This window comes from Halichoeres trimaculatus, unplaced genomic scaffold, assembly GCF_033239565.1.
Source record: "Halichoeres trimaculatus isolate MK-OKI-2021-1 unplaced genomic scaffold, fHalTri1.1 fHalTri1_scaffold_15, whole genome shotgun sequence".
NCBI lineage: Eukaryota > Metazoa > Chordata > Actinopteri > Labriformes > Labridae > Halichoeres > Halichoeres trimaculatus.
Genome location: NW_027437193.1, coordinates 8205170 through 8232159, shown reverse-complemented (window position 1 = coordinate 8232159; position 26990 = coordinate 8205170). Strand labels below are relative to the sequence as shown.

Genomic DNA, 26990 nt, shown 5'->3' with positions numbered 1-26990 from the left:
ACTTCCCAGTTGAGGCACTGATAAAGTTTTTCTTTATTTCTAATAAATTAAATCTCAATTAACATGTTTTCCAGTTGACCTCTTGGTATCCAGCCTTGCAGACAGTTTTTGGTTTAACTTGTCCAGGTCCTCAGGATGCTGAGATATCATTTAAACTGAAAAATTACTGAAACTTAACAGCAACCTTGTTTTAGTAACATTGTGCCCCAAATTTTGAAGCCTTTCCTTAAAAACAGCTGTTCAATACTGGCAAATCAAATCAAAGCTAAATAAGATTTCTTTTTTCTTCTTCCAGGAAACGTTTGTTGCAGAGGTGACCTGACCTTTCTGATGCAGTGAGGAAATCAACCAGCCGAGCAGCTTTTACTTAAAACATTTATTTGATCCAATTCTTTGGAATGTAATAGTCAATGATCAGAGTCTGAGACAACAGAGACGGATGAGTCTGGGTGCTGACCAGAAAGTCAAAGTACAAACAATACTTGTAGTCACTTAAGGCCTCACTGCTTGTCCATTTTTTTAACTTCCTTATTTCCTTTCTCATTTTTTTTCTAGATCTGAGACAGCAAAAATTACAGAAGCAGTACTGAAAATAAAACATTTTTCTTTCCATACAAAGAAAACAAAAAATAAATCAATGGCACATACATCAGTGACAAAAAACACAAGGTGATATTATACCAAGTAAATAAAGTTGTTAAGCTTCAAAGAGACGCATATAAGCTTTTTCAAGAATGAAAAACATCTCTGTAAATTGTACTTTTCAGAATTATAACATTGTCATCTGAAACTGTGTGAAAAAGAAGCAACAATAACACTGTCCTCTTCTACCTCCCTCTTCTGTCTCTCTTTTCATAAATCAACATCATAAACACAGATTTTTTTTTAAATATATCAGTGCAACATTTGTTTTTCACATCGAGTGCTGCAGCATCCTTTCATGTTTAAAGGGGGCGGGGCTTCATCTACGCCAGTCTGAGCCATTATGAACACATTCTGTCAGACTGAAGTTACATTTTACAAACGGAAAACCCTGTGAGGGTCTTTTACTGTGAATGTACAGCACTGACAGAAGAGTCAGAAAACTTAAAAACTGATAAAGAGCATCTCAACACTCAGAGGATTCTGATTGAGACTGGAAACCAGATTAAGATTCAACACCAGCTGAGCATACTTAGAAAGAGCATTTACTTTACAAAACAACCAGTAAGAAACAAACTGTAAGGAAAAAAGTGATTGATTGAAGCCATATTGACAGTCTTACGTCACAAAAACACAACAGAAGCCAGACAGGGACAAACTTTGGGCCTTTTTAGGAAATTTTCTATCATTCTTAAATCATTTGAAGGATCTTTCCTATTTTATTCATGGTTTTACTTTAAGAACCAGGAAGTTGGGAGCATTTTTTTTAGCCCCAGCTTCAGAGTAGGTACTCTCCCAGCTCCAAGAGGAACCTTGAGTGATGCAGCAACAGAAAATAGTCTCATAAGCCTGTTTATAGGCTTGTCTGGGATAGTCCTAAAAATGGCCGAAAAATGAATAAATGCACTGAAATTAGAGTCTAAACTGGGATATCCTCTTTCCAAATCTGATGTTGTGATTCAACATCAGACCTTAGAGAATCTGGTTTGGTGGCTCGCTAATAGACTGTTCCTATCAATCAATCTCCAGATCCTTGAAATCATAAAACACCACACCTATTCTTCAGGTTTTAACGTCAGACTCTGTACACATTTTGGAATTTTCTGTCTGTCGTATAGGTATGGATCCTCCCAACCCATCAGAAAAAGAAAAAAAAAGAGGAGCCTCTTTAAAGCTAAGCCACATGAGCTTTCTTTCTGACTGGATGGAGTATAGCTGCTTATGAAGCTCCCCCTTCTAAATGTAAATGGATTAAAATTCATTTACCATTTTGAACTAAAGAGTCATTAAAATTTCAATAACTGGGAAATTTTCTAGAATCACTTCTGCTATGCTTTTCTATTATAGTTAAATTGTGCATTTGGTTGGGGCCTGGATGCCGATGTTACTGTCCTATCAGCCGACTCTGGAGCTGAATTTTAGCATGTGTCAGAGGGATAGTTTGGCGTCACTTTTTTTGCAGTGCAAGGAGGTGGAATTGCATCATCCAAGTCAGTAAAATGTTTTTGTAAGGAGCTTGAAAACAATGTTCTTGAAACCCGTGAGTACACCATGGGTGCTTTAAAGACCCTCCAGCTCCTACAGTGCTAAGAACAAGTGACCAGAACCACGACACATTTAGCCACGAAAGCTAAAACACAAACAAAGCAGCACAATAAGAAACAGTATTTATAAGACTTGTTTTTCAGCTTGAACCACTTTTAAACTGAGAACAAGAAAATGTAGTCATGTCAAACATTTTGTATCCTGAAAAGTCATTAAATCTGCTGCTGATAACTTCATATTGCAGGGTAATGGGGTTTTTTTTAGCTTAAGTTGGCAGGTGAGAAAATGCTGATTGACCTGGGATAAGATAAATGACAAAAACCCCAAATAGAGATAAACCTGTAAAAATATGATCACAAGCCTTTTGTTGTATCTCTGCCCTGATTGGCCCGTACACTTGTCTGCACAGGGGGAAATGATGTGAGGAAAGTGGACAACATAATGAGCTGCAAAAGTCACCTGTTGAGTTTTTTAAGCATCATTTTGCTCCATGAAAGATCCGTAAAGACTCCTCCTCTGATCGTCTTCATGTAAAACACTGACACTGACTGACTGAGTACAGCAGTGTCATTAAGTCATCAATCAGAGCCTGCACTTCCTGTCAGCCTCTGTGACACCTGAAGTCCTTCAGAGCGCTGTGGGTCACACTGGTTAGGTTTCACAGTCATTCAGTTCTCCAGTGATGATCCACTCCTTAGACGTTAATTCTGGCTGCTGCTGAGGTTGTCTGTTTTACCCTGTATGAAAAACTTCACTTCCCATGATGCAATTCTTTCCAGAAATTCCTTCCTGTTCCCAGAGCACAGACAGATACCAAAATAAATCAGACAAAAAAGCAGCACAAACATTGTCGTCTCATGTTTTCTGTACAGATCTGAACTTTGGAGTTTGGGACGAGTTTGATTCAAACATAGAAAGGATACTGCGGCACTGGAGTCTGTTACTATATAGAAAAGGGCGCTCAAATATATTAAAACCTATGTACAATATGTTGGATGTGTCATGTGCCATGAAAAGGAGGCGTTCAGGGCTCCTACACATTCTGAAATGCCGTGGTTTTTCCAGAGCTTTCCAAAACAACGTGTTCTCTGCTCAGTAACGTCAGAGTCAGTACAAATGTCACAAAGGCGTGAGGCTCTTTACATCCAAACCAACACATCTGATATTTGACTCAAAGATTGTAGCTTCAGGAAAAGTGCAGAAAAAAGCGTCCTGACTTTCCCGTGTGTTTGTGTAGGAACCCTGGATGAAACGCCAGCCGATGAGAAAAGAAGGCAACAGAAAAGTTGGAGAAAAAAAAGGCACTGTCGGAACTAGACACAGGTCACGATGGTACCCGCCTTCACACACAAACACACACACACACACACACACGCAGAAAGAAAGATGCCTGCACTTCATATACACATATTAACACACACACACACACTTACAGCCAGATTCATGATACATACACACCCTAAATGCAGATGTATATGGATGTGACACCTGTATACACACACACACACTTCCACATACACACTCACAGGGACATGTGGCCTGCTGAAGAGCCAGGTATCTGAATTTTCACAAACTCTGCTTTCTCTCTATGAAACTATGACATCTGAAAAACAGACATAAAAACAACAAAAACAAACAAATAAACAAATCTTTTCTTTCCGTAAAAGTTCACAAACGATACTTTCATCTGAATTGGTCTCAACACCAGCATGTGATTACATAAAATCAACAAAGCACGCCAAAAAACAAATAGAATCCTTAGTTTTCTTCATCTTCTTCTCTTCTCTTTTTTTTGCTGTACAGATTCTTTATACACAGTGCCCCCTGCAGGTCAGTCCTTTCCACTGCCGCTCCTGAGAAAAAAAATGACATTGGCTCACTTTCAGCCCACCCTGCCGTCCGTCCCGCCGGTGGCTTCAGCCCTGTGTTTCCTCCCGTTTGATTGGCTGCATCACGTGTCCATGCGGAGCCATCGCAGCTCCGTGTGTCCCCCTGGGTTCTCACGCCTCTGAGTAGTTAGTCTGTCCGTTCATCTTGTCCTTCTTTAGCTTCACTCCATCCACCAGCTCAAAGTTATAGTTCTCCAGGGCGGATAAGTTCCTGTCCGTCATGCTGCCCTGCGAGCAGGCGCAGTACAGAACCACGCCGCAGATGGCGCCCAGGAAGACGCCCAGAGCTGACATGGCGATGATGGTGATGAGGATGGGGTCCAGGGTCTTCAGCATGTTACCTGGACCACCGAGGTCACTGTTCTCCTGGGGGAGGGAATCCATCGCTGAGAGAAGACAGAGAGAGTGAGCGTTATTATGATGTATGCTTTAACATGCTCTGGATCATAAACTACAGTTTGTAACCTTTCCAGAAAAACATTGATGTTTCTTTGTCACCACACAGTAACTTTTGTGGTCCCCAGATCCTCTATGAGTAAAAGAGGAAGCTTCAGCTCAGACATTTCACACATAAACTGAGTCTAATCTGAATTACTTCTGCAAAAAAATGATCACATTGAAGGATCACCTTTCAGTAATGTGAGCATTTGGGATGATGACTGTAATCTGGTGCTGTTTTGAAAATGGATATTGGTAGCCTGTGAGCTGCAAGGAAATTTTTTTTTTTTTTTAACTAACTTTACTCATTCTTGATTAAAAGGTATTCTTAAGATTTCTTAAGTCTGGGAGTAAGGAGTGTGTACAAAGTTGTGTATCACTTAGTCAACGTTAAGTTCTCAACCATAGACTGTAAAAAAAATGGACGTCATCTTGCCTGGCTCAACGTAAGGTCGCCACAAAAAATGCTCCCCCTGGTGGCTGGCTGCAGTATAGGTCAACAAATCTATCCCCCAGCCATTCCAGATGGGCTGTGGTCAAACTTTAAAAAATCAATACACCTTGTAGAAATGTTTCTCACATCCGATTGTTGCGGTGATTTGAAGATATTTTTTAGCAGCGAGTCCTCTTTTTTTCTGAAATGTTTCATTTTCATTAGTTATAAGAGGTTAAAAACAAGATGATGATAAAGATGATTGACAGCTGCTTTTCTTGTGTATTTTTTGGGGTATTGTAAAAAATGTCGGGAAGGAAAGCCACAAAGAGATTAGACTCTCGAAAAAATATATGTTTATTGTCATCTGGCTTCACTCAGTTTCTCTCATAGCCTCTACTGGCCAGACTGTGCCAATAGCGGCGCCTGTGACAGGGGTATTTTGGCTTCAAAACCATCAAAACCATCAACTTCTGTGATGTCCTAAGGTGTTGAAATCATCTTCAAAATTACACAACAGGTTTATCTTTGAGAGAAGGGCGTTCTGTTTCCAAATGCTGCTTCAGTTTAGCTGTTTTTATGCTATTTAAGTTCATCCATATCCCATGTAGTTGGTGTCATAATTGTGTTTTGCCATGCTCAGGTAGCACATGAAAACAAACTTTGAGGATCTTCTTCTGTAGTGTGATATGCTGTCAGTTAGCATTACAGGGCATTATCGCCACCTACTGTTGGAGTAGGTGAAAGTACATAAATCTGCTGCATTAAATAATGAAAACAACATGTCTTAATATGCAGGGACCCTTATAAAACCAGTCAATGAGAGATCAACAAAATAAGTTTTCCACTTTTTCTGTGAAAGCAAACTCATGTGGAGGCTTTTTCTCTTCAAATAACAATTTTTACATCCAAATCAACCATCACATCAATCAGTCAATCAGTGACAAATCTGATGCTGTACTTACGTAGGATGAAAATCTCAGTCGGAGGAGACGTTGGAGCTTCTGGATCTGGGGATAAAAAAAAACAACAGGCTCTTTTAGATGAAAGCAGAAGCTGTTCATAAACAAAAGATGATAAAGATGAGTCAAGCTAAATAAATAAAGACATGAAACAATAAAATGTGCGTTCAATTCCTGACCTGCACAACACTGAGTAACGTAACAGAATAACAAGTAAACATCTTGTTCTGTCAAAGAGAGTCAGAACAGTGTGGAGCAGACCTTTGCAGTCCTCAGGACCGAGTCCATCCAGGATCTGGATGTTGTCCACGGCTATGTGGCCTGCACTGCGTTTGTCTGCGACACCTTCAACAACCACCTGCAGAAAAATAAAACCAAACATGTTCAGTGAAATGCTGAGATGCAAAAGTGCAGGGACAAAGAGTCATTCTGAAAGCCAAGATTTTCATTTGGAGACTTAATTTGAATTATATAAACAAGAAACAGATTAAAAAAAGAGATATAAATTGTATTTTCATGAGTATGATCAATTCCAGGACTGTGTTTTACCTGATATGAGACGCTGGAGTGTGGCAGTAACACTCTCCCCTCCCTCCACCTGCTGCCCTGATGCCCGCTGACCATCCACAGGATCTGCCCGCCCTCTGCCTCCCTCCTCTGCTTGATGTGCAGCGCTCCGGCGTGCTCCCCAAACATGTGATACCAGAAGGACATGCAAAGGTCGGCGTCAGGGGCCGTGACAGGCAGGCTGGCTAAGCTCGCCACTTTCTCCTCTTCATCGTCGTCCTCGCCCGTTTTACTCGGCACGTCTGTGTCTCCCAGCTGCATGTAGATGAAGTTTCCAAGTCCACCTGCAGGGGGCAGCAAAAGATAAGGTAATAAGTGGCTGTGTGAGGGATTCATAGGAGACATGTTTGCAGATGTGACTTTTTAAATTCACTTTTCCACAAAAAAAGACTTGAAATAGTAGAGAAAGTATTAAAAAACACATTTTCAATAATTCATACCAAACTTTTTGGGACTATTAAAGGTTTCCAGAGCTCTCACTGGGTTTATAATACATCAAAATGACTCTATTATACTTTGAGAACTCATTTGTTGTGTTGCAAGAGTTTAAAATTTGTACAGTATTATGTTCCCACTGGAAAACTTAAAGCATCAAATCGACATCACTCATTTTTTACTGGAGATCTGGTTAAGTCAAGAAATCAAGGTGAAAGCTTTCATTTCAGAGCTGCTGCTGCCGTCTCCACGCAAAATCCATCACAGGGTTTTGAATGGAGAGTGGAGGCGTGCTGATCAATCTGAGAGCCCTGTCCTTTCAAAATCAAGTTTTTCAAGGCTGTCCATTCATTTCTTTTGATGTAGTCGGGATCAAAGCCTGAACGAGTTCTGTACTGTTCTATTCAGCGCTAATACAAGACATAAAGATGTGTGGTCATGTATTGATTTCTCTTTCTTTTCATTGCTGTTGCAGCTGATGCTTGAAAGTGTTATGTTGACTTGACATGTTGGCAGCAGTTACTGTGTGAGAGTTTTATGGGTGGAGGTTGTGATTATAAGCTTTGATTTCATGATTGGACTGATTTTACACTATTTTTGCATGTTTTAAGTGTATTTAGTCGAACATTATTCATGTGAAACTGGATGTAATTATTATTAGTTTTAGTCCCTTTGGTCATAGGCTTCACTAACAGAAGCTAAATCAACCCATTGTTGTCATGCGTGCTTTCATATAAAAGTTGTTTCTTTTCATATAGTTTATGAGTTACTACGTTTGGACAAGTCTGATGGCAGGAGGAGTTTACTGTAGATACTTAAGTCTTTATTATTCAACATGTTCCCAAATCCCAAAGAAGTACAGCGACACATGAAAAGCTTACAGAAACTATAGACTGTGTCCATCTGTATCTTTACGACTTTTCCCTTTAGGGAGCCTATCCCAGGTGTCATTGGGTGGAAGGTGGAGGTGCACCCTGGACAGGTCACCTGCCACTCACACAAAGAGACCATAGACTGTATATAGAATGGACAGTGTGGCTCCACCATTTATAATTGTATGGTTTTGAATTTAAAACACCCCCGCCAGACGCCGCCATTGTGAAGCTAGAGTCTAATCTATTTTGACTCTTCCTCTTGATGTTTTTGACTAATCCTGAAAAAAAAAATGCAAGAAAGGCAGCTATCATTCATTTATTCATTCATTTTCTGAACCGCTTATCCTGTTCAGGGTCACGGGTGGCAGGAGCCTATCCCAGCTGTCATCGGGCGAGAGGAGAGGTACACCCTGGACTGGTCGCCAGTCAGTCACAGGGCTGATAGAAACCGACAACCTTTCACTCGCACACTCACACCTACGGACAATTTAGAGTGTTAAATTGACCTGATGAGCATGTTTTTGGACTGTGGGAGGAAGCTGGAGGACCCAGAGAGAACGCGTGCACAGGGAGAACATGCAAACTCCGCAAAGGCCCACCGGCCAAGCTGGGAATCGAACCAAGTTGCAATCATTATCAAATGTGATGTAAAGCCTTGTTTTCGACCTCTGATAACTAATGAAAACAAAACTTTTCAGAAAAAAGATGACTTGAATACAAGGTAGACCAGTAATATCTTCAAATCAACACAACAATCGGACGTGAGAAATATTTCTATGATGTGTGTTACTTTTTTAACGTTTGACCACAGCCCATCTGGAATGGCTGGGGAGACAGATTTTTTTTTACCTATACTGCAGCCAGCCACAAGGAGCTTTTGTGGCGACCTGACTTCAAGCCGAGCGAGGTAACGTCCATTTTTTTTTACAGTATATAGTAGAGACAGACAACCATCCATACACACACTCACACCAACCCAATGAACATGTTACACCACTCTATTCAAAGGGTCAGGACTGAACTTGGGGAAAAAAAAACTTAGTTAGGAGGAGGTTTGGAGGAGAGACTGTAAACTGTGCAACCATTAGATTCTAGGGGCTGAAACATCTTGCTCCATTTTTGTCCTCTATGAAATGAATGTACTCTTTGTACATGCTGTATCCTTTAGACCACACGCCAACTCCAGCCTGATTCTTTCAGCTGCAGCTTTGGCAGTGTCAAACAGATTTCAGCATGAAATTATTTTTTGAAGCATAAAGTAGGCTGACTGAGTGTGAGAGGATGAGAACATGGCTGTAGTGTTTATTGCTAAGTTTATAAGACAACACCTTAAGGCTGTGGGATAAAGTATTCAAGAAGCGCAGCAACGGAGTGAGTCTTTTAAAACAGTTGACACTTGATTGGCTGTTGCGTTGACCTGTTTACAGTCTAAAGATGGAGGAACTTGAATGCGTTTGTTGTTTTTGCGCTTATTTTTCCTGCTGATGTAGAGCAAGTTCAGTTTGAGTTTTCCATTCTTTTTAATATTAGACCACTCCAACTACTCATTAAAGAGCTCCAACCCTAATGAAGCAACAAAAAATGCCCAGGAAAGAGATTAAAAGCTCATTAAACTGAATTAATAATGTTATAAAGAACCCTTAAAGGAAACATGGTCTCGTTTCAAAGTTCAGCCAAACTCTATTATCCAAAAGAACGTCAGATTACCGTCTGCAGATGTCCTTGATTTTAATCTAGAGCCAGAATTTAGCTATGTTTGCACTGGTAACCAGCCCAGTCTGAATGGATATCACATGCATGTCTCCTGTTTTGGTGCCTGGAGATTTTCCACAAATCTTAGCGAGTTATTTGTTTCATCTCTGCTCTGTTTTCATGCTCCAGGCCCAGAAAACAACCAATACTTTTAATTGTTGTCACTGTTTTCTAACTCCTCATCCCTGGTAGAAATAAGGTTAACAGGAACTTCTTTATTGCTTTGGAGGAAAGCAAAAAGAGGCAGTGTTTTTTTTTCCAGCAGCACAGAGCGTAGCGTGTTATTTAAAGCCTACAGTGGTTAAAAATATTCTCACTTCTAACATAAGAGGGTCAGACAGCCTTTCAACAGCCGCATAGTAACAAAGAGAGCCGCTGAGAGCTCTCCCAAAGCATCTGTCGAGGGCTGCTGGTGGAAAACAAAAACAACCCCCCATCATTGAGGTGAGGGAACGTCTGCCCACCTGTGTGGTCGAGGGTGGGTCCCCTGTGGATGGCGGGGGCCCCGTTGGTCTGGATGAGCCACTCAGCTCCTGTCCCCGTTTCTCTGGTCCAACCGCAGAATGAGGAGAAGTCAAAGTTGCAGGCGAACCACACGTACGCTGCACACAAAGAGAAAAACGTCAGGTTGACATGAGTTTGTTGATGATGCTGCTTTCCTGATAAAAGACAAACCCAACAAATACTCAAACCTTAGCAGCGTTCTAGTCAAAATATCCCTTCATGCCTGATTTAAGTCACACTCACCAGACAAGTACATACATCTCTTCTATTTTAAGTCTCTTTGCTTGGAATACAGCATGGATAGCATGAGTGAAAACAAACTCATCAAAATGAAAAAAATCATTCTGCATTGGCGGACGTTTGAACTCATTAAAAGCAACTCAGGTCTTGTTTTGGCTCATGATTTATTTCTGAACTTCTACGGTTGTTTTCATCATCAGCTCATACGCTTGTGATTCATTCTATTGATTATTTTGTGTTTATCTCAGCAAAGAAATATACAAACATTTATTTAGTTTGTGCTAATCCCTCTGTGTCCAGTGTACTTCTTTAAAACCAGTCTTATCTGCTCTGTTATTTATTATTAAAAAAAGCTTACACTGAGTAAGTCCTCCTCACCAGTAGTTGGCGCTACATTGCTGCGGTTTGACACCACAGCAAATGTGCTTCAGGTCCTTTTCAGTCAACATGAATGAACCAGGGGGGGGTTAACAGTTGAGTTAACTGTTTTATTTCATTATTATTTTATCAAAAACAAATCTTAAACTCAGAGAGAGTTGTTCATGTTTTGTGCTACCTTTGTTCAAAATGATCTGTCCCTGTTAATTAAACTCATATGTATCAAAAAAACTAGTGGTATCAGTATTCAGTATCGGTCTTAAGATGGAGTGCTTGTTCTGGTATGGGTCTGAAAAAAAGTGGTATCGAACATCCCAAGAACAAACCATTTTTGGATTAGTGGAAGACAAAGAAGTAATTTCCAAATCAACACTCTGCGACATTATTGAGTTGTTGAGAGAAAAGTGAGTGGGCTGTAACAGTAAGACTTGACTGATTCATGTTTGGGATCTAATTTACGATAACCACCTGCTCACTATACATCTCCCCTTGTATATATCATATGTGTTCCAGGCAGCAGCATTGAAAAAGGTCAAGAAGTTTCAAAAGTGATATTGAATAACTGAGCAGCTTTGAAATGACATTTAAAGCACTTTAAATAATTATAGTAATCAAATTTCGCAGAACCACAATAAAAGTCCCCTTTGGTTAAACGAAAGCACTTGACTTGTGATTAAACTGCTTCTAAAATCAGATTTCTAACACTAAAATCAGAACGCTCTCACTCTGCAATTTTTAAACTTTCTGCCCAATTCTTGCAACTCTTGAAAAAGAGATTTTTTTTTTCATAATTTCTTACCTTTGAACACCATAGTCAAAGAAGATGGTATAAACTTTGTGAGTCATGTATTTGACTCACTGGGTCAATTTCACGAAACCTTGACAGATCAAAGAGGGAGAAATTCTCCTAACTTTGCTTCGGGCACTCTGAACCCTCAATAAGTCCTTGTCTATTCCAAATCAAAGCTCCTTGAAGTATTCTCTGCTGGTCACTACCTCTAAAGGCAAAAAGTGTGCGTTTCACAGGCTAAAATCTACAATCATACTCTGTGTTCAACCCCCAAATTGACTTCAGCTCAGAGGAGGAGAGCAGGCAGCCTGGAGGAAAAAGGCTGCAAGTCTTGTAACATCAATATTAGAAAGCTGTTCCCGCTGTATTGTACACAGAGTATAAATTGTAGAGCTTGTGGAGAACATGTCGCACCGCACAAAAAGCCCTGCACAGACAGGCCGGGGTGAAACAGACAGAGAGACAGTTGTAATTGTAGCCGTGGTGCAGCGCTGCAGGGCCTGAGTGAAACACAGGAACTAAGACGTCGGCTCTGATAGAAAACAGCGCCAACACGTACATATGTTTGAGATCAGGGCATCAAGAGAGAAAAACGGAGCCTTCCACAGAGGTAGGCGTGGTGCCACCAACATGCGGATGTGGCCCCTGAAAAAGCCCCAAATCAGAGAAAAAAGAAAAAGCTTCATTTTCCTCCCTCCTGTCTTTCCTTCTGTTTGTGCCAACAGTCGGCTGGCGGCAGCGGTTCACCGCAGCATCCAAACGAACGCTGAAGTCCCCAAACACTGGACATGTTGTTTCTGAGAGGCTAATAGGATGCAGAGATGACCGTGGAGCCTCTAACCCTCCTGCAACCCCAAGCTGTCTTCACGCGATGCCTCCGCTCAGCTAATTGAGACCCAAGAGGCCTTTATTCTCTTTCTCTGCTTCTTCTTTTTACCTTTCCTCACCCTCTCTGCTTCTGCCTCTTCATCCTCCTCAGCCTCCTTCTGTCTCATCTCTATTCACTCCTCTCCTCCTTGCTGGCTCCAGCCTTCTCTCCGTCTTTGTCTCTCTGTCACTGCTTCTATTTTTCTACCTTTCCTTCTATTCATCCTTCCTCTCCTTGGGTTGCCGATAAATTGAATTCAGTGTATTCACAAGGGAAGATAAACTGTGACACGGTGCTGAGATGTTCATGCGGGGGGAAAAAGAAGCTACAGAGCCGCGTTTGGCTTTAAATGTGGAGTGTGTGCCGACACAAAAGGCACAAAACCTCCAAGTCTTTCAATACATAAACACCTGGAGCGAAACTCCTTCACACTGTCCTTCCACTGAAACCTTTAATAAGTCAGAACACAAAAGAAAAACACGTCAGTGGATGTTAATTTAGATATTTCCCCTTATAATCCTGTCAATGGCAAAATGAATGTCTTCATGGCTCTCTTAATCCAATAAAAAGACACATTCAAACATGTTGCTCTTGCTATTTCATGCTCACAAATATGCATTTAAAGAGGGGTATCATTCAGTCCCATATTCTAAACATGGATATAAAGTAACACAGCGGGATGTTCTTACTAAACCTGGCATAAGGATCCTCTACTGGTTCATGACAAGTTAAAGCAGCGGGCCTCAAACACTGAGGTAAGTCAGCTCTGCCCCTGACAGGATAGTAGAGGACTGGCCAATAAGATGGAATGGGGTTTGTGGAATGGAAAGCCTTAAAGAGACAGTAGCTGAAAAAAAAATGTTTCAAACAGAGGCTGAGATAACCAGTGTGGAAAATATAGGGATGTTTTTAATCAGTAATGCTCATCTGCATCTTGTAAAGCGAGCTAGCTAAATCAGAATACCCCTCTTTAAAGACATGGCTGGTATACTAAATAGTAAACAAACCTTCACTTGTGCTGTTTTGATCATCAAAGCTGTTCAAGAGGTGATGAGCCTTCACCAACATTACTGAAGGCCAGGAATGCATGCAGAGGGAAAGATGTGATTGGCTGCTTCCTTGTTCAGATTTGGGGGTGTGTTATTACACACTTGATGTGTTAAAATGTTACACATTTTCTTTTAGTGTTAGTGCTTCCAACTGAAAATGTTGGCTTTTGAAGTCTTCAGTAAAGGCTTCAAATGCTGAGATTTTTTTTCTGAAAAGTTTATATTTGTTTGGAAACAATTGTTGAGAATGTGTGAAAGTGGGTGTCCACTTAACTAATTTGTTTCAAAGTTGCCTGGTCAAATTGATTTCCTCTATTTTCAATGCTTTGTTCCAGGCAACCCGTAATTCAGGGTGTCTTCTTGTGAAAGTGTACTGAAACAGCAGTCGACCTCGTAACTTCCAACACGTGAACTCATACCAGATCGATGTACTCTGAGGCTGTATTCAGACCAGAAAAGTCCTTTGGTCCACTTGCTTGCTCCAGACCAAAAGTGGACTTTTATTTTTTTCGTTTGGTGCGGTTCGTATTCAGATTGTACTTTTTGCGAGTGGACTAAATTCTGTAAACACATCCACGTGTGTGACGATCAGTGCTCTCATTGGACAGCACTGACAAAGGTGACACACAGAATACAGACCCGGAAATGGAGGTAAACGTGTGTTTGTGCTCTTTTTAGAGCTGCAAAATCATTTTCAGTTTCAAGAGCAGCTCCTTCAAAGAAGGCTTAACAACACCGTTTCAAATTTTTGAACAGCGAAGACGAATGCGCGCAGCAAGGAGACGCTATGCTCTGCGTGTCCTGACCCACAACATGCCAGCAACAGCGTGGCTAAACAGAAGATGGAGAATCAGGTATGAACCAAAGACGGTTAGGTTACGGTGGCTTTATAGGCCCAAAAGGCGCATGTATCCTGTAGTTAGTTCGGATGGACCTTGGTTTGTATTCGGACTTGCACCGGAGAACCATGAACCGCACCAGAATTCGTTTGGAAGCGGACTGAGACCACCTCAAAAAGTGGGTCTCGGTCCGGTTGTTTGGTCCGCACCAGGGTTCATTTGTGTCTATTCACACCTGCATAAAAAGTCTGCAAAGTGGACGTTTAAAGTGGACCAAACAGTCCAGGTCTGAATATGCCCTGAGTTATGGCTTGTGACGTTACATCACTTATTTTTGAGGTTTATCATGGCAAGGTGTTGCTCCAACGTTATTCATCTGCTAATGTTAACGCATCATTGGCAGCTGCTCTAGTGTTAGCTAGTTTCCAGTGCATTAATCAATACAAAATATGTTTTAATATAACAACAATACTGTAAAATATAAAGTATAAGCCTCTGTTACCTTATGCACAATTTCCCTCCTCCATTTCACTCAAATGAGCAAGTTGCAGACTCCTTTGGGGATTGAAATGATTAGGAATTATGCTTATAATATCTGTGATGTTGGTTTGAATTCCTTGTGCTCAAACCACAGTCGGGATTTGCCTAAAGCGCTTTCAGATCGGAACTCGCATTTTCAAATGGGAAGTTTCCGATTTACAGGTTGTCTGGAGCGGAGCACAATTCAGTTTTTTTTGGGGTGCGGCTTTAAGGGAAGCTTGACGACACACGGGTGCCTCTTACTGTAAAAATTAGAAAAGTATGAAATATACAGCTTGTATTAGTCTCAGTTGTTGGCCTACGTGACCACTTTAGTCTACCATACAAATAGATTGGGTTGAAAACTTTACTAATTTGATGGTCATCTGATCCCAGCCCGCGTACGAGAAAACACCAGAACCAGCAGGAGTTTTAAAGTAAAAAAAAAAAGAATCAAAATATCCTTGTGCTCCATCAAACATGCTGTATTCTCTCTGTCTAATTTCCTCTCCTTGCTCTGGTATCATAAAAGCACTCATTGCTTTTACAAGTGGACGTTGTTGAGCTGTTAGGCTTTATGGGCCAGAAGACAACCGCTGCTGAGGCTCAGTTCAAGCCTTAAATGAGAGGAATAAAACAAGGCAGACAGTTGTTTCTAAATCTGAAGGTAAAATAAATAAATAAAACAGGGCAAATCAAACAGACATTATGCCAAACAAGCGTCTATCTGCTGACGAATCTCCTGAGTTTTATTGCTTTTACAGCAAGAACATGAGCTTTTTGTTGCTTTACCGTCAGATTTATGTATTTATTCATCTGTCTGTAAAATGTTTTCATTCTTCCACTCAGCATGTTTATCTCTTTCTGGACTCCTTCTTTTCCATCTGTCGTCCCCTCGCTGTTTCGTTTTAACTGGATTTTCTGGCGTGACCGATGAGAAGAGAACAAAAACAATGCAGCTGCGTTTTGGAGTAAATCTATCAACATTGCTCTCGGCTCTCTGGCCGTCGGCGCTCTAAACTACGCTCTCATTTGTGAACTGGGGCGATGAAAAAGCCATTTGCTCCCATGGAAGTCAGTCTCATTGTTCTCTGTGACTGTGGTCAGTGTTGCTGGTGACACTGAATAATGGGGACGCTGGCGGATTTTAATGCCCTGATCTGACAACACCAGAACAGGCACATTTATTTCTACACAGGGCTGTAAAATGTTTCAGCTCTGCTTTAAAGTTGCAAAGACAGAAATATCGAGAGGCGGAAAGGAAAGAGCAGAATAAATGAAGTGAGAGGAGGAAACATGGCAGCAGATTCTCACCTGGTATGAAGTCCAGGATGGGGTCGGGCGCTGTCGTGGCTCCTGCTACGGACAGATGGGAGAGTCAGAGAGAGGTCAAAGGTCAGCTGGTTTGGTTCCACCCACACAGATGCCAACACATACCCAAAACACCTCAGGTTGTGAGGAATCAATAGTTTACTCTCATGTCAGGTTGATGAATATAAGTAGGTATTGTAAATTCAAATAAAGCTTCAGTGTAAAGTTTTTATCTTAAGGTTGATACTAAAGTTTAATTTTTCAGCTCTGTCACTTGTGGTTTGCTGATTTTGTTTCATTTTAAGGCCTTGGTGTAATAAGCTGAAACTCCTCACATGACCTTTGAGCAAAATTTGACCTCCATTAAAATTATTTTCACATCAATTTTCACTTTTTTATTACTTATGAAAGTGTTTATTGGATAAACTCCTGAGGTCGCACACAAAGGAGAGCAGGAGATGAGTTTTGCTGCTGTACCTGTCACTGCGTCATAGTCATCAGGGGCCTCGGTCTCCACCACACAGTCCTGCTGCCCCTCCTCACACTCTGAAGCTACGGAGGTTCCAGGAACAGTGATGGGCGCCGTGGTGGTCGCTCCAAAAGTGGTCATGGGAAGTGTGGAGGCCATAGGAGTAGTTGGAGCAGCTGTTGTTGTAATGTCTGGAGAGAGGAGAGAATAAAGTACACTTTAGTGTTGACACTGATACTAAAGATTCAAACTCTGGTCTAGCTTTTCAAAACAGGGACAAGAAAGAAGCAAAGATTGAGCCATAATTTTACCAACATACACCATCATACAAGATATACACTTCAAAACTAAACTCTGACTAAGTGTTTGTGTCTTATTTTTGGTGAAATTATCTGTTAAGACTTGACATGAGTTTCATTCACCTGAAAGGTCCAGAAAAGTTCCTTATTTAAAGAAATAAAAAGACGAAAACAGTGCCTGAATTACTTGTAAAAAGTAAATAAGACCAATGAACCAATGGGGTAACCAACCATGTTGTTAAATTACTCTTTAAATATCTCGAAGTACAATGTCTGGACCTGTCAGGTGAATGTGGTTCATACTAGGTCTAAAAATACATTTATACTAAGGTATAAGACTGCTAACTGCTAAGATCGAAAATTTTAAACCACATAAAACATGAAATCTTATCAAGTGTTTTGTCTTATTTTCAGTAGAAAATGTCTTTTTAGATTTTATACGAGACACATTCACATGAGTGGTCCAGAGAAATATCTTGTTTCAAGTTATTTAAAGACAAAAATGAGGTCTGAATCGCTCATAACAAGTAAAAAAAAATCCTCCAATGGAACAAGAGAAAAGTTACTTGTATTAAGACACTATTCTAGTCTCAAGCAAATTTTCCAGAAAAAAATTCTCATTCAATCAGCAGATTTTTTTTTACCTGTTACAAACAATTCAGACCTCATTGTTGTCTTTAAATAACTTAAAACAAGACATTTTTCTGGACTGATCAGTTGAATGTGGCTCAGATTGAGTATAATAAGACAATTTTTACGTCAACTGGGACAAAAACACTTGATAAGATTTTAGTTTTTTCCATTCTCCCCTGGAAAAAGTGAAATCTTATCAAGTGTTTTTGTCTTATTTTCAGTAGAAAATGTCTTTTTAGACTTAATATGAGCCTCAACCACCTGACTAGTTCAGAAAAACGTCTTATTTCAAGTTATTTAAAGACAAAAATAGGTCTGAATTGCTTGTAACAAGTAAAAAATATCTGCCAATGGAATGAGAGAAAAGTTATTTGTATTAAGACATAATTCTACTTTCAAGCAAATTTTCTTATTACATTGGAAGATTTCTTTTTTTACTTGATACAAGCAATTTAGACCTCATTGTTGTCTTTAAATAACTTAAAACATGACATTTTTTCTAGACTGATCAGTTGGATGTGGCTCAGATTGAGTGCAATAAGACAATTTTTTACTTCAAATAAAACAAAAACAATTGATAAGAAATCAGTTTTCTGCAGTGTATGCACTTTACTCAGAGTTTGAAATGTCTTAAATGTTTGATCCCCTCTGAAGAGACAGCTTGTCTTGAATTTGTACATCTGAGAGGTTTTTAACACATTGAACTGCTAGTATATCTGGCTGTAAGACTTTCCAGGAACCAGAAACAGTTTGAGGACATCAGAAGTTCAACTTCCCCTCTGAAAACCGGAACATATGTCTGTTAAAAAAGTTTGTACATCCAGAAGCTCTGGGCAAGGGAGGAAGTTTTTTCTGCTGCTGTCAGCACAAGATTTTGAGAAGATTTTGCAACGGGCAGATATTATACCAAAGAACGTGGTCCAGTATTCCTGCTCAGCTTCTCCTTCTCCCAACGTGATCACATCAGAAACCATCATGCTGTTGGTTCCTGATTCACATAACCACCTCCTCACTTGAGGATGTGTACAGAGAGTTAAAGTCTAAAATCGACTCCTGCATTTTAATCACATCTGAAGCTTAATAAAACCTTTGTCTGAGGATCATTCCTCCCGCAGGATTGTCTCTCGCTCGGGGGAAAGAGATATTAGACTGAAAACTTGACACTCTCAGTAACAATCCTGCTGCAAAACTCAAGTGTCTCCATTTTTCTGCACATTAAAGAAGAGCCGGCACTCTTGTTCCCCCATCAAGGACCAAAGTACTAACGACAGAAACTCTCGTATCTTGTTAAACTCCAGTACGCTCTCCATGTCTGCTGATGTGCTTTTATGGAAATGCAGCAAATTGAAGATGAATTAGCATATGTAGACTGTGTAAAAATCACAGATGGTGTGCATGTAATTAAACTTTGTGAGGAAGAAAACATGTTTGAGTGGGATGAAGGTTTGCTCCCACAACAGTGAGGATGTAAGGAGACGACTGAACTCGAGGCGGCATGTGAAGAAACGGATTTGCCGGCAGATTGTGAGCTTTGTTGGTTCCTCTCGACTGTTTTGATTCTTCTGGGAAGAGCGATGAGATGTCATAACATCACTTTAAGATCTTTTTATTAAGAGGCAGAGGTTTAATTAATCCAAAGATGTAATTAAGTGCTCTTCCTGCATTAAAAGGCTTTTAATAGACACTTTACACTGACTCAACATATAGGCAGGCTCTCATCGGGATAATGAGAGCTTGATTGCTTGTTTTGTGTTTGATTTTATGGGATGTTGAAGGCAAGGCTGCATCTTGTGTACAGAATTCATCTCTGGAGTCTTCATTTTGATATTTTCAGGGATTCCTCGATAGAGCCCAGGTCTTCCTGTGACCCCCCATTACCTCACAAAGTGGTTTTATCTTCCGTTTCAGTGACTCCCTCTCAACTTTCTCCTCCTTTCGTCTCGCCCTCACTCCAAACCCTTTTATGTTTCTCACCTATCCTTCTCTCCTCGTCTCCTCTGCCCCCTTTACTACCTCAGCTGATCCTTATCATGCTCCCCTCAGGGCAACCAGATACTCCAGAGAGCCTCCCCTCCTGCCTTCATCTGTTCCTCCCTCACCTACTGTGGAAGGTCGAGCCCCCTCTCTCCCACACACACACACAAACACACAGACACACACACGCACACAAACTAAATCCAGCTTTGACCACTGCTGCAGCAGAGATAGCAGCCTGCCATGGCACCGTCAGCCCTTCACGTGCTCCCCCTCCCTCTGTAACTCTCATTAAAGTGCAGATAAGCAGCTTGAGGTGTAAGCAGTTCGATGTTTGATGACTGAAGCCAAAAAACACGTGAATGCAAACTCACCTTTTCCCTTATTTTCTATCTACACAATAACACAACTTCACTCCCTCTTAAAAAAAAGACTCTTACTTAAAGGCGCTTTTCAACTGCAGGAACTATGTGCTTTTTGACCCAGGAACTAGTATTTAAATGTAGTTCTGGTAATACTTTCCAGATGTTCAGTAACTTTGGGGAGCAGGACCTACAAGCTGAAGTGGGGCAACCACAGAGCTTTTATTTCCCCTTTTGTCCACAATAACATCACACCTACCTGTGACTGACATGGTTTAATACCGCCTTAAAAATCTTAATCTTTGACTCTTTTAGTGTGAATAAGGGTTTATTATTTTCCCCGGAAATGAGAGGGATCAGATCCTGGGAAAATACAATTATTTTTTTTGTGTTTTGTTTTTTTAGCAGCTGTCAATAGGTTTATGTGTTACTCAATCCCAAGATGACACCTTTTGTGTATTATAATTATCATTATCAGGGTGCAGGAACACAGTTTTTGTCCATCAACACAGGCTATAAATGACGACATAGAGCTCTGTGTGTGTCGGGACTCGAGAGTCACATCTGCTGCAACGCTAATTATGAAAAGTTAAACAGATCATCTGTGACCAATCTTCTGAAAAGCTTTACGCAGCAAACAGCAGCCCTAATAAAACCGATATAAATAACACCAATAAAACCAGCAGAACTCCCTAATGAAACATGATGAAGTAAACCATTTCATGATTTCCTAAACCATTGTGTAAAGTGCATTCTTCTGTGGCTGTTTTTCCCTGTTTCCCAGGAATCCCGTCTCCTGGGATTAAACCCTATTAGTGTCAATGTGTCTCTGTCAGTTTCCAGTGTTTCAGTTTAACCCTGTGAGTGACCTTCAGCTGATTCAGATGGCTATTTTACAATGATCTCAAACTGTTTGGGAAAGATGCATCTTGCTGAAAGTCAGCAAACAACAGGCTCGATTTTGACCCAATACACCAGTCAATCCAAGTTTTGCTATGTCAGGCTTTTTGAAAGGACTTCACCTGGTGACAGCATTTCAACTCACTCTTGTCTCCTTTCAAGTGTCAACAAATTGTTGTTGTTGTTGTTGTCGTCTCACGGCCCTCTACGGGTGTGGCAGTGTGTTGCACTTACTTTTTTTTTTTTGTAAATATATATTACTGGCCTGATTTTCAACATCTACCCTACCCTGGTCCTTGGCTTTTGGTGGAAATGCAAACAGAAAATGGGACATGGAAACCATATAGTTCCTGGGAATGTTTTACCAGGAACTTTTTCTGGTTGAAAACCACCATTAGATACACAGACATGTTTTATCCTCTGCTATTGAACACTCAAGCTTAAAGAGTAAAACACTCTGTACTTCAACCTCAAAACTACACAAAGGGGATGTTAAAACCTAACTTTTAAACCTAATTCTAACTTTAGACCAAAACACCAATAAAACTGTTGATCAAATATGTTGGTTTCTGTGGAAAAACAAAACGGTGGTTCTGTGTAAATTCATCTTTTGGCTGATTACTAGTCTTGACCGAAAAAATATATTTTTCCAAACCATAAACTTTAGAGGTGCACCACTTAAATATCAGCCTTTATAACATGTTTAAGTTCAAATATCAAAATGTAATAAGATGAGATACATTACCTTTGGGGTAGCAGTAAAATTCCCCACAGTAATTTAGTTTATGCTTGTTTTTTTAGTCTATTTTGAAGTGTGTTAAATGGAGATACAGAGTTTTCAAACAAAAAGTAAGGCGATATGTTCCCAATTTCAAGAGATACGCTCTCTTTCGTTGAAGAGATACTAAAAATCCCTATCCACTGTTCTGTGGAGATGTGCTTTTATACCTTTCCTGATTGGGTATATGAATCTAGGTTGAGAAGCGGATACTCACCATCCAGCTCACAGCCCAGCAGCTCCAGTCGCAGGCCCAGACCCTCAGTCGTCGCCCTCTCTGGGTAGATCCTGACGAAGCGGGTCAGGAGGGAGCCGACAGACCTCAGCTCTGGGGTGTCGTGGTTCTGGTTACCAGCAAAGATCTGAAGCCAGAAAGAAAGAGACACATTAAAGCTTAGACAACTGAGGAACTAAAAGCCAGGCATACACGTCCTCTGCCGACTTTGCTTCATTTCTTGGATGTCTGTAGGATGAGTTAGAAACTTGTTCAAAGGGTTGAGCACAACAGTAAATGTGTGATCTTAAATTTTAAAGAATTTGACTCTGTTTGATCCGTCACAGCAAAACTTCTTCAGCAAAGTCATTTTGTTGCTTTCATGTACACTTAGATAACCAGAAAATCTTTGCTCTCCAGGAAACCTGCAAACTTCAAAGACCTTTCCAGTGTCAGTAAAGACTTTTGATACATTTCTGTCTTAATTAAACGAACATTAAACTCCCAAAAGTCCTCTTTTATCACAGATGAAAACGGTTTCCCATCAGAGGAGAGATCAGCAAATCCTTAGAGTGTAATTTTAAGGAAAGCTTTTGTTGAACATAGGGATTTCTGAGAGCTTGAAACCTTTATCTTTCCTAGAAATGTAGAAAATCTGTTTTCCTGTTTCAAAATGATCCCAAGAGAATAATCAGATAGATGATGAGGTGGTAAATCACAGAAATCACAAACACGAGAGCGCAGTCGAAGGGCTCTCTCCTGCTTCTCTCGTGATCATCTTTAACTCTGCTTTGCTAAGCAGGAATGAGACAAACAGTGATGTGTCAGACGTCTGTCACTCTGACGAAAAGCTGAAACCAAATGAAAGGAGGATACAGAGAGAAAAGGCAGGAAATCAGAACCAGGGTCTGTCCTTTTACAGTGTCCAGTATGGATATTTGGAGGAGGCACAGATGAAACTGGTTTCCGTCACACTGGGAGCAAAGCGGCAGGAGTCTAAACTCCAAACACTCGTGACTGTGTGAGGACTGCTGAGGTTTTCTTTGCCTGTTTCATCACAGACTGCTGTGAGCCATTATGAGTTCAGCAAGGAAGTGACTGCACATACAAAAAAAAGAGTTTTACATGAAAGAGAGAAAGCTTTAACATATGAAAAAAAATCCCAAATGTCAGGTCGTATTGCTTGGATAAAAAGTTACAACTGTAAAGATTAAACTAAAGAATAAAAAGTCAGTCTTCTTCGATAGTTGATCAAAAGTAACTTTCTATCTCATATTCATGACTCTATATTCCATTACAAATATTTAAAATATTAAACTTTAACCTTTAATCTCCTGATTCTGACTTTTTTATTATTATAACTATGTCAAAATCTTGACTTTTTTTTGTATGACTTTCATCACCAAATTTAGAAGTTTAAACCTCAGTAATGTTAAATTTCATTTCAGTACTTTGACTTTTTATCTCATATTAGCAAAATCTCATAATCTGGAACTCCTGTTTCATTAATATAACCTTAACTTTTAACCACGAGTTGTTATCACAAGAATGATTTTTTTTTGGAAAAATGACTTTTTATCCGACAAACTTGAGTTTTTTTTTAACTTTTTAACCTGTAAATATGGCATTTATCTCAGAATTTAAAATTTCAATGTCACAATCTTGATTTTTTTAATCTCAGAATTTCGTCATTTTTATCTCCTGGACTGTATTTTTTAACCTCTGTTTTAGTCTCTCATTTTATAAACATAACTTTTAATTTTCTTTTTTGTTGGTTACATGACAATTCCTCTTTTTTTAGATAAAAAATTTGACGTCTTATCCCATAATCAAGACCAGAGATGGGTACCGTTCACATTTGACATGATACAGTGCCAGAGCATGGTACCTCGCAAATGGTATCAGTACTCAGCGGTACCAATTTCTGGTACTTTTGTCTGTTTATGTGGTAATAAATAATTTGTTTCATAATAAAATCTCAAAGTTTTTTAATGTAACATATTTATTCTTTAACATATAACTCTGCAATGCTGTGTTCATGTCCAGCATGGAAAATCACCTACTCTTCCACTCTCTCAGAGTCACAATGGTACCATGTTAGATACCTAAACATGGTACCTTTTGATTTTGCACAAATCAGTACTCGGTACTCAGTGCTAGAATTTGGTCGGTACCTATAAAAGTACCTTACTCATAATATCTGCTTCGTATCTTGAAGAAATTACTCTTGAATCAGAATGTCAACTTTATTTTTTAATCTCAGATTTGGGACTCTACTTCATAATCATGACTTTTATCTCATAAAATCGATTGGATATCATGTCGTTTTGATTTTAAGCTTACTTGTGTTTCACAATCTCATCATAATGAATTATGATTTGGGAATTTGTGCTGGTTTCAAATTAAACAGACAGAATGGGCTTCACAGAATCAAATTTGCTTCTTTTCAAAATATTATTATTATTTTAGCAAATCAGTCAAATTCTTCCAAAAAGCTCTGATAATTTGCTTATTTTTCAGCCTCATTTTATTGAAAACGGATTTGGAGCATAGTGAAATTGACTCCTCTGGCGTTATTTTTCAAGCTAATGGGCTTCTTACCGCATGTTCATAATTAACACATTGTTCAAAAACCTTTACTTTTTGTTGGTAACAATAAAAAAAAAGAAAAAAGTAGGAGGAGTAGAAACAAAATTTAGTTAGTAGAGTCCAGCTCACAATCCAACCCCAGTCTGAGTGAATGCAACTCAAGAAATGAAAGATTTATGAAACCACAGACTCTTAAAAATGTCATCACTCTCGTGTTACGTGAATTTCTCATTATGATGAACATTTTCATGCCTGTGTAAACAACAGTGTGAGGACAGATAACCAGCATGTGACTCTTATATGTTTGAGCGTCCACACTAACCGCTCTCTGTCCACGTGTGAGCCGAGCTGCGTCTTAATGCATGTACCAGCCTGAGCCTTTCCTGCCTCGTCTTTTGAAGCGGTTTTTATAAAAAGACGCAGGAAGCAGAGCAGAGACGCAGCCTGAGAGGACAGAGGAGCATCTACATCTCCGTCTGCACTAAATCAGCAGGAGTCTGACGGCCAACCTCGTCCTCCGCCCCGCCATCTGGAACGCATAGAGGAGGATGTCGCACCAACAGGGCCCAGAGCAGAGGGGAGGAAGTGGAGTCTTAAACGCAATGACATGAATTTCCTCTCGGGGATTAGACACAAAGTCAGAAAAATCTCCACGAAGGGACACAGAGCGAGACTGAGACGGGTGGGATTTGTGATTTTTTTCAACTTTTCTGCTGCTGTGTCTGTGTATCCTTTGTGGATCTCGTGTATATCTTTTGTGCTCATCACTTAATCGCACCTGTCAATCAAACAGAGCTCTGGCTTCTTCACATTTTCTAGGGGAGTTTCACGAACCTTTGTGTGTCTGTTCTGAACAAACCTGAGCAGCTGTATGACAGGCTTGTTCATTTCTGTGTGTAAAGTTAGTGAAAACTGTCAAAACATAGAGGAAACTAAACGGCTTAAGCGACTGTAATGTATTCAGAGTTAATTAAAAAGGTGCCAGAGGCTCTTATATAAAAAATCACATTATGCTTATTATAGAGGTTGTCAAAGTAAAACAGGAGTATATTTTCTTTGCTCATGTTTTCCTTTTCCTTTTTTTTTTTTTTGTAACTGACAGCGATAAAAAGACGATATAAAAAGGACTCAATGAATATAAGAAGCATCCTCCATCTCTAACATATACAGACAATAAAGACCCCTAACAGAGACAACACAAACAGTGCAGTAAAAAAAAAACATATTGCAATAGAGATTAGATAGTTAAACTGTACAGATGGAGGACGCTGTCCTGGTGATATTTACGGTCTTCTGTCCTCTACAGCTATGAGAGGTGACGGAGGTTAAGGCTCTCGGGAAGAGGCTCAGTTTGTGAGATCAGCTTTGATGGCTCCATATCTCATCTTCAACGACAGGGGGACAAACAGGCTGTGACCTGGGTGGCCTGAGCTCTCACTGCTGTTTGTAGGAGAGATGTTGAGCATACGTTAAAGGTAGAGTGTGGACAAACAGGACAATTTAGAGATATTTAGTGGTTAGACTCCTCAATGAAAGTCCCAAGGTGATGGTGGCCTTAAAGGACAAGAAGCTCCTGTGATGTGTGACGACGATGATCCTTAATTTGTGGAGTTTTTACCATCAAAATCCATCCATAAATGTTAATCATTGACTGTAAAATATATGGATGTAGTCTCTGTGATGTCACACATCTGTTTCTGATACAGAGTTTTGGAGCCTATTGTCACTTGAAGCCATATTGGCTTTGAGCTAATATCATCTAAACTGCCTAAGTCTTTTTTTTGTACCATGCTGCAAAGATGTTTATTTCTACTGTAAAAATAAACTTCTTTGAATTTGTGTGTTTGTGGTTTCTGGTGCCAGCCTCAAGTGGACACTTGATGAACTGCAGGTGGAGGTTTCCACTTAATATCAGAGACTGTATGAAACATGGACACAGTCTCCCCGATGTCACCAATCTGTTTCTGAAACAGATTTTTGAAGCAGATCGGCTATCACAGCCATATTGGTAGTGGCAAGGACTTTGCGCACAGCTATAGGGCGCCTGTCAGTCACATGACCCTGAGCTGGGCGAGCTCGCGATCTTCATATCCCCTGAACAGCCGAGTTAGAAGAACATTCACCCTAACAAAAAATTGAAAAACATACTATTCTTCTTCACCTTCAACTACTGCATTTCCTTAAACTTCTCACTTAATACAAAACCAAGGGGAAACATCCGGTTGGTAAAAATCAAGCCTATGTGGAAGTGCTTAAAGTTGCTGTTCATTGAGAATCCGCTTGAGGCTGGGTGCAGAAAGACAGGAAGTCACATACACACCCAGCCATAAAAACAGACTTTTACAGCTTTAAAAAGCATATTTACAGCCTGGTTCAAAAAATGTCTTGGGTCTAAAACGCTGATTCCACTATCCGCACACGGTACAGTGAGTGATTTTTTTGGTAGTTTGGAAGTTATTAAGATCGTCTGATTGTCCAATCAGAGACACAGCTCAGGTCACGTGACTAGCTGGCGCCCTGTAGCTGCTTGAAAGGAAACTCACAGCCAGCGTTACATCCAATGTGGCTATGTCCACGGGGTGACACCGCAGAGACTACTTCCATGTTTCATACAGTCTATGTACAAATTACATATGGCACTCATTTGTCCATTCTGTGCTACTGTAGAAACATGGACGTGCAAGATGGCAGCTTATATGCAAGGGAACTTGCTCCTTTGTAGATACAACAGACTCA

The 26990-nt window shown here is 40.1% G+C and overlaps 1 protein-coding gene across 1 annotated transcript in view; it reads right to left on the bottom strand.

The window, feature by feature from the left end:
- Positions 1-389: 389 nt before the first annotated feature.
- LOC141804136 (neuropilin-1a-like) overlaps positions 390-26990 on the bottom strand; it is a 115100-nt gene continuing 88499 nt past the window's right edge. The window contains exons 11-18 of the mRNA XM_074688433.1: positions 21669-21813; positions 16514-16696; positions 16040-16084; positions 10003-10140; positions 6459-6760; positions 6171-6267; positions 5913-5957; positions 390-4462 (exon numbers count right to left, since the gene is read on the bottom strand). Coding sequence (XP_074544534.1) covers positions 4188-4462; positions 5913-5957; positions 6171-6267; positions 6459-6760; positions 10003-10140; positions 16040-16084; positions 16514-16696; positions 21669-21813 — 1230 coding nt within the window. The 3' untranslated portion in view covers positions 390-4187. The remainder of the gene's footprint in view (positions 4463-5912; positions 5958-6170; positions 6268-6458; positions 6761-10002; positions 10141-16039; positions 16085-16513; positions 16697-21668; positions 21814-26990) is intronic.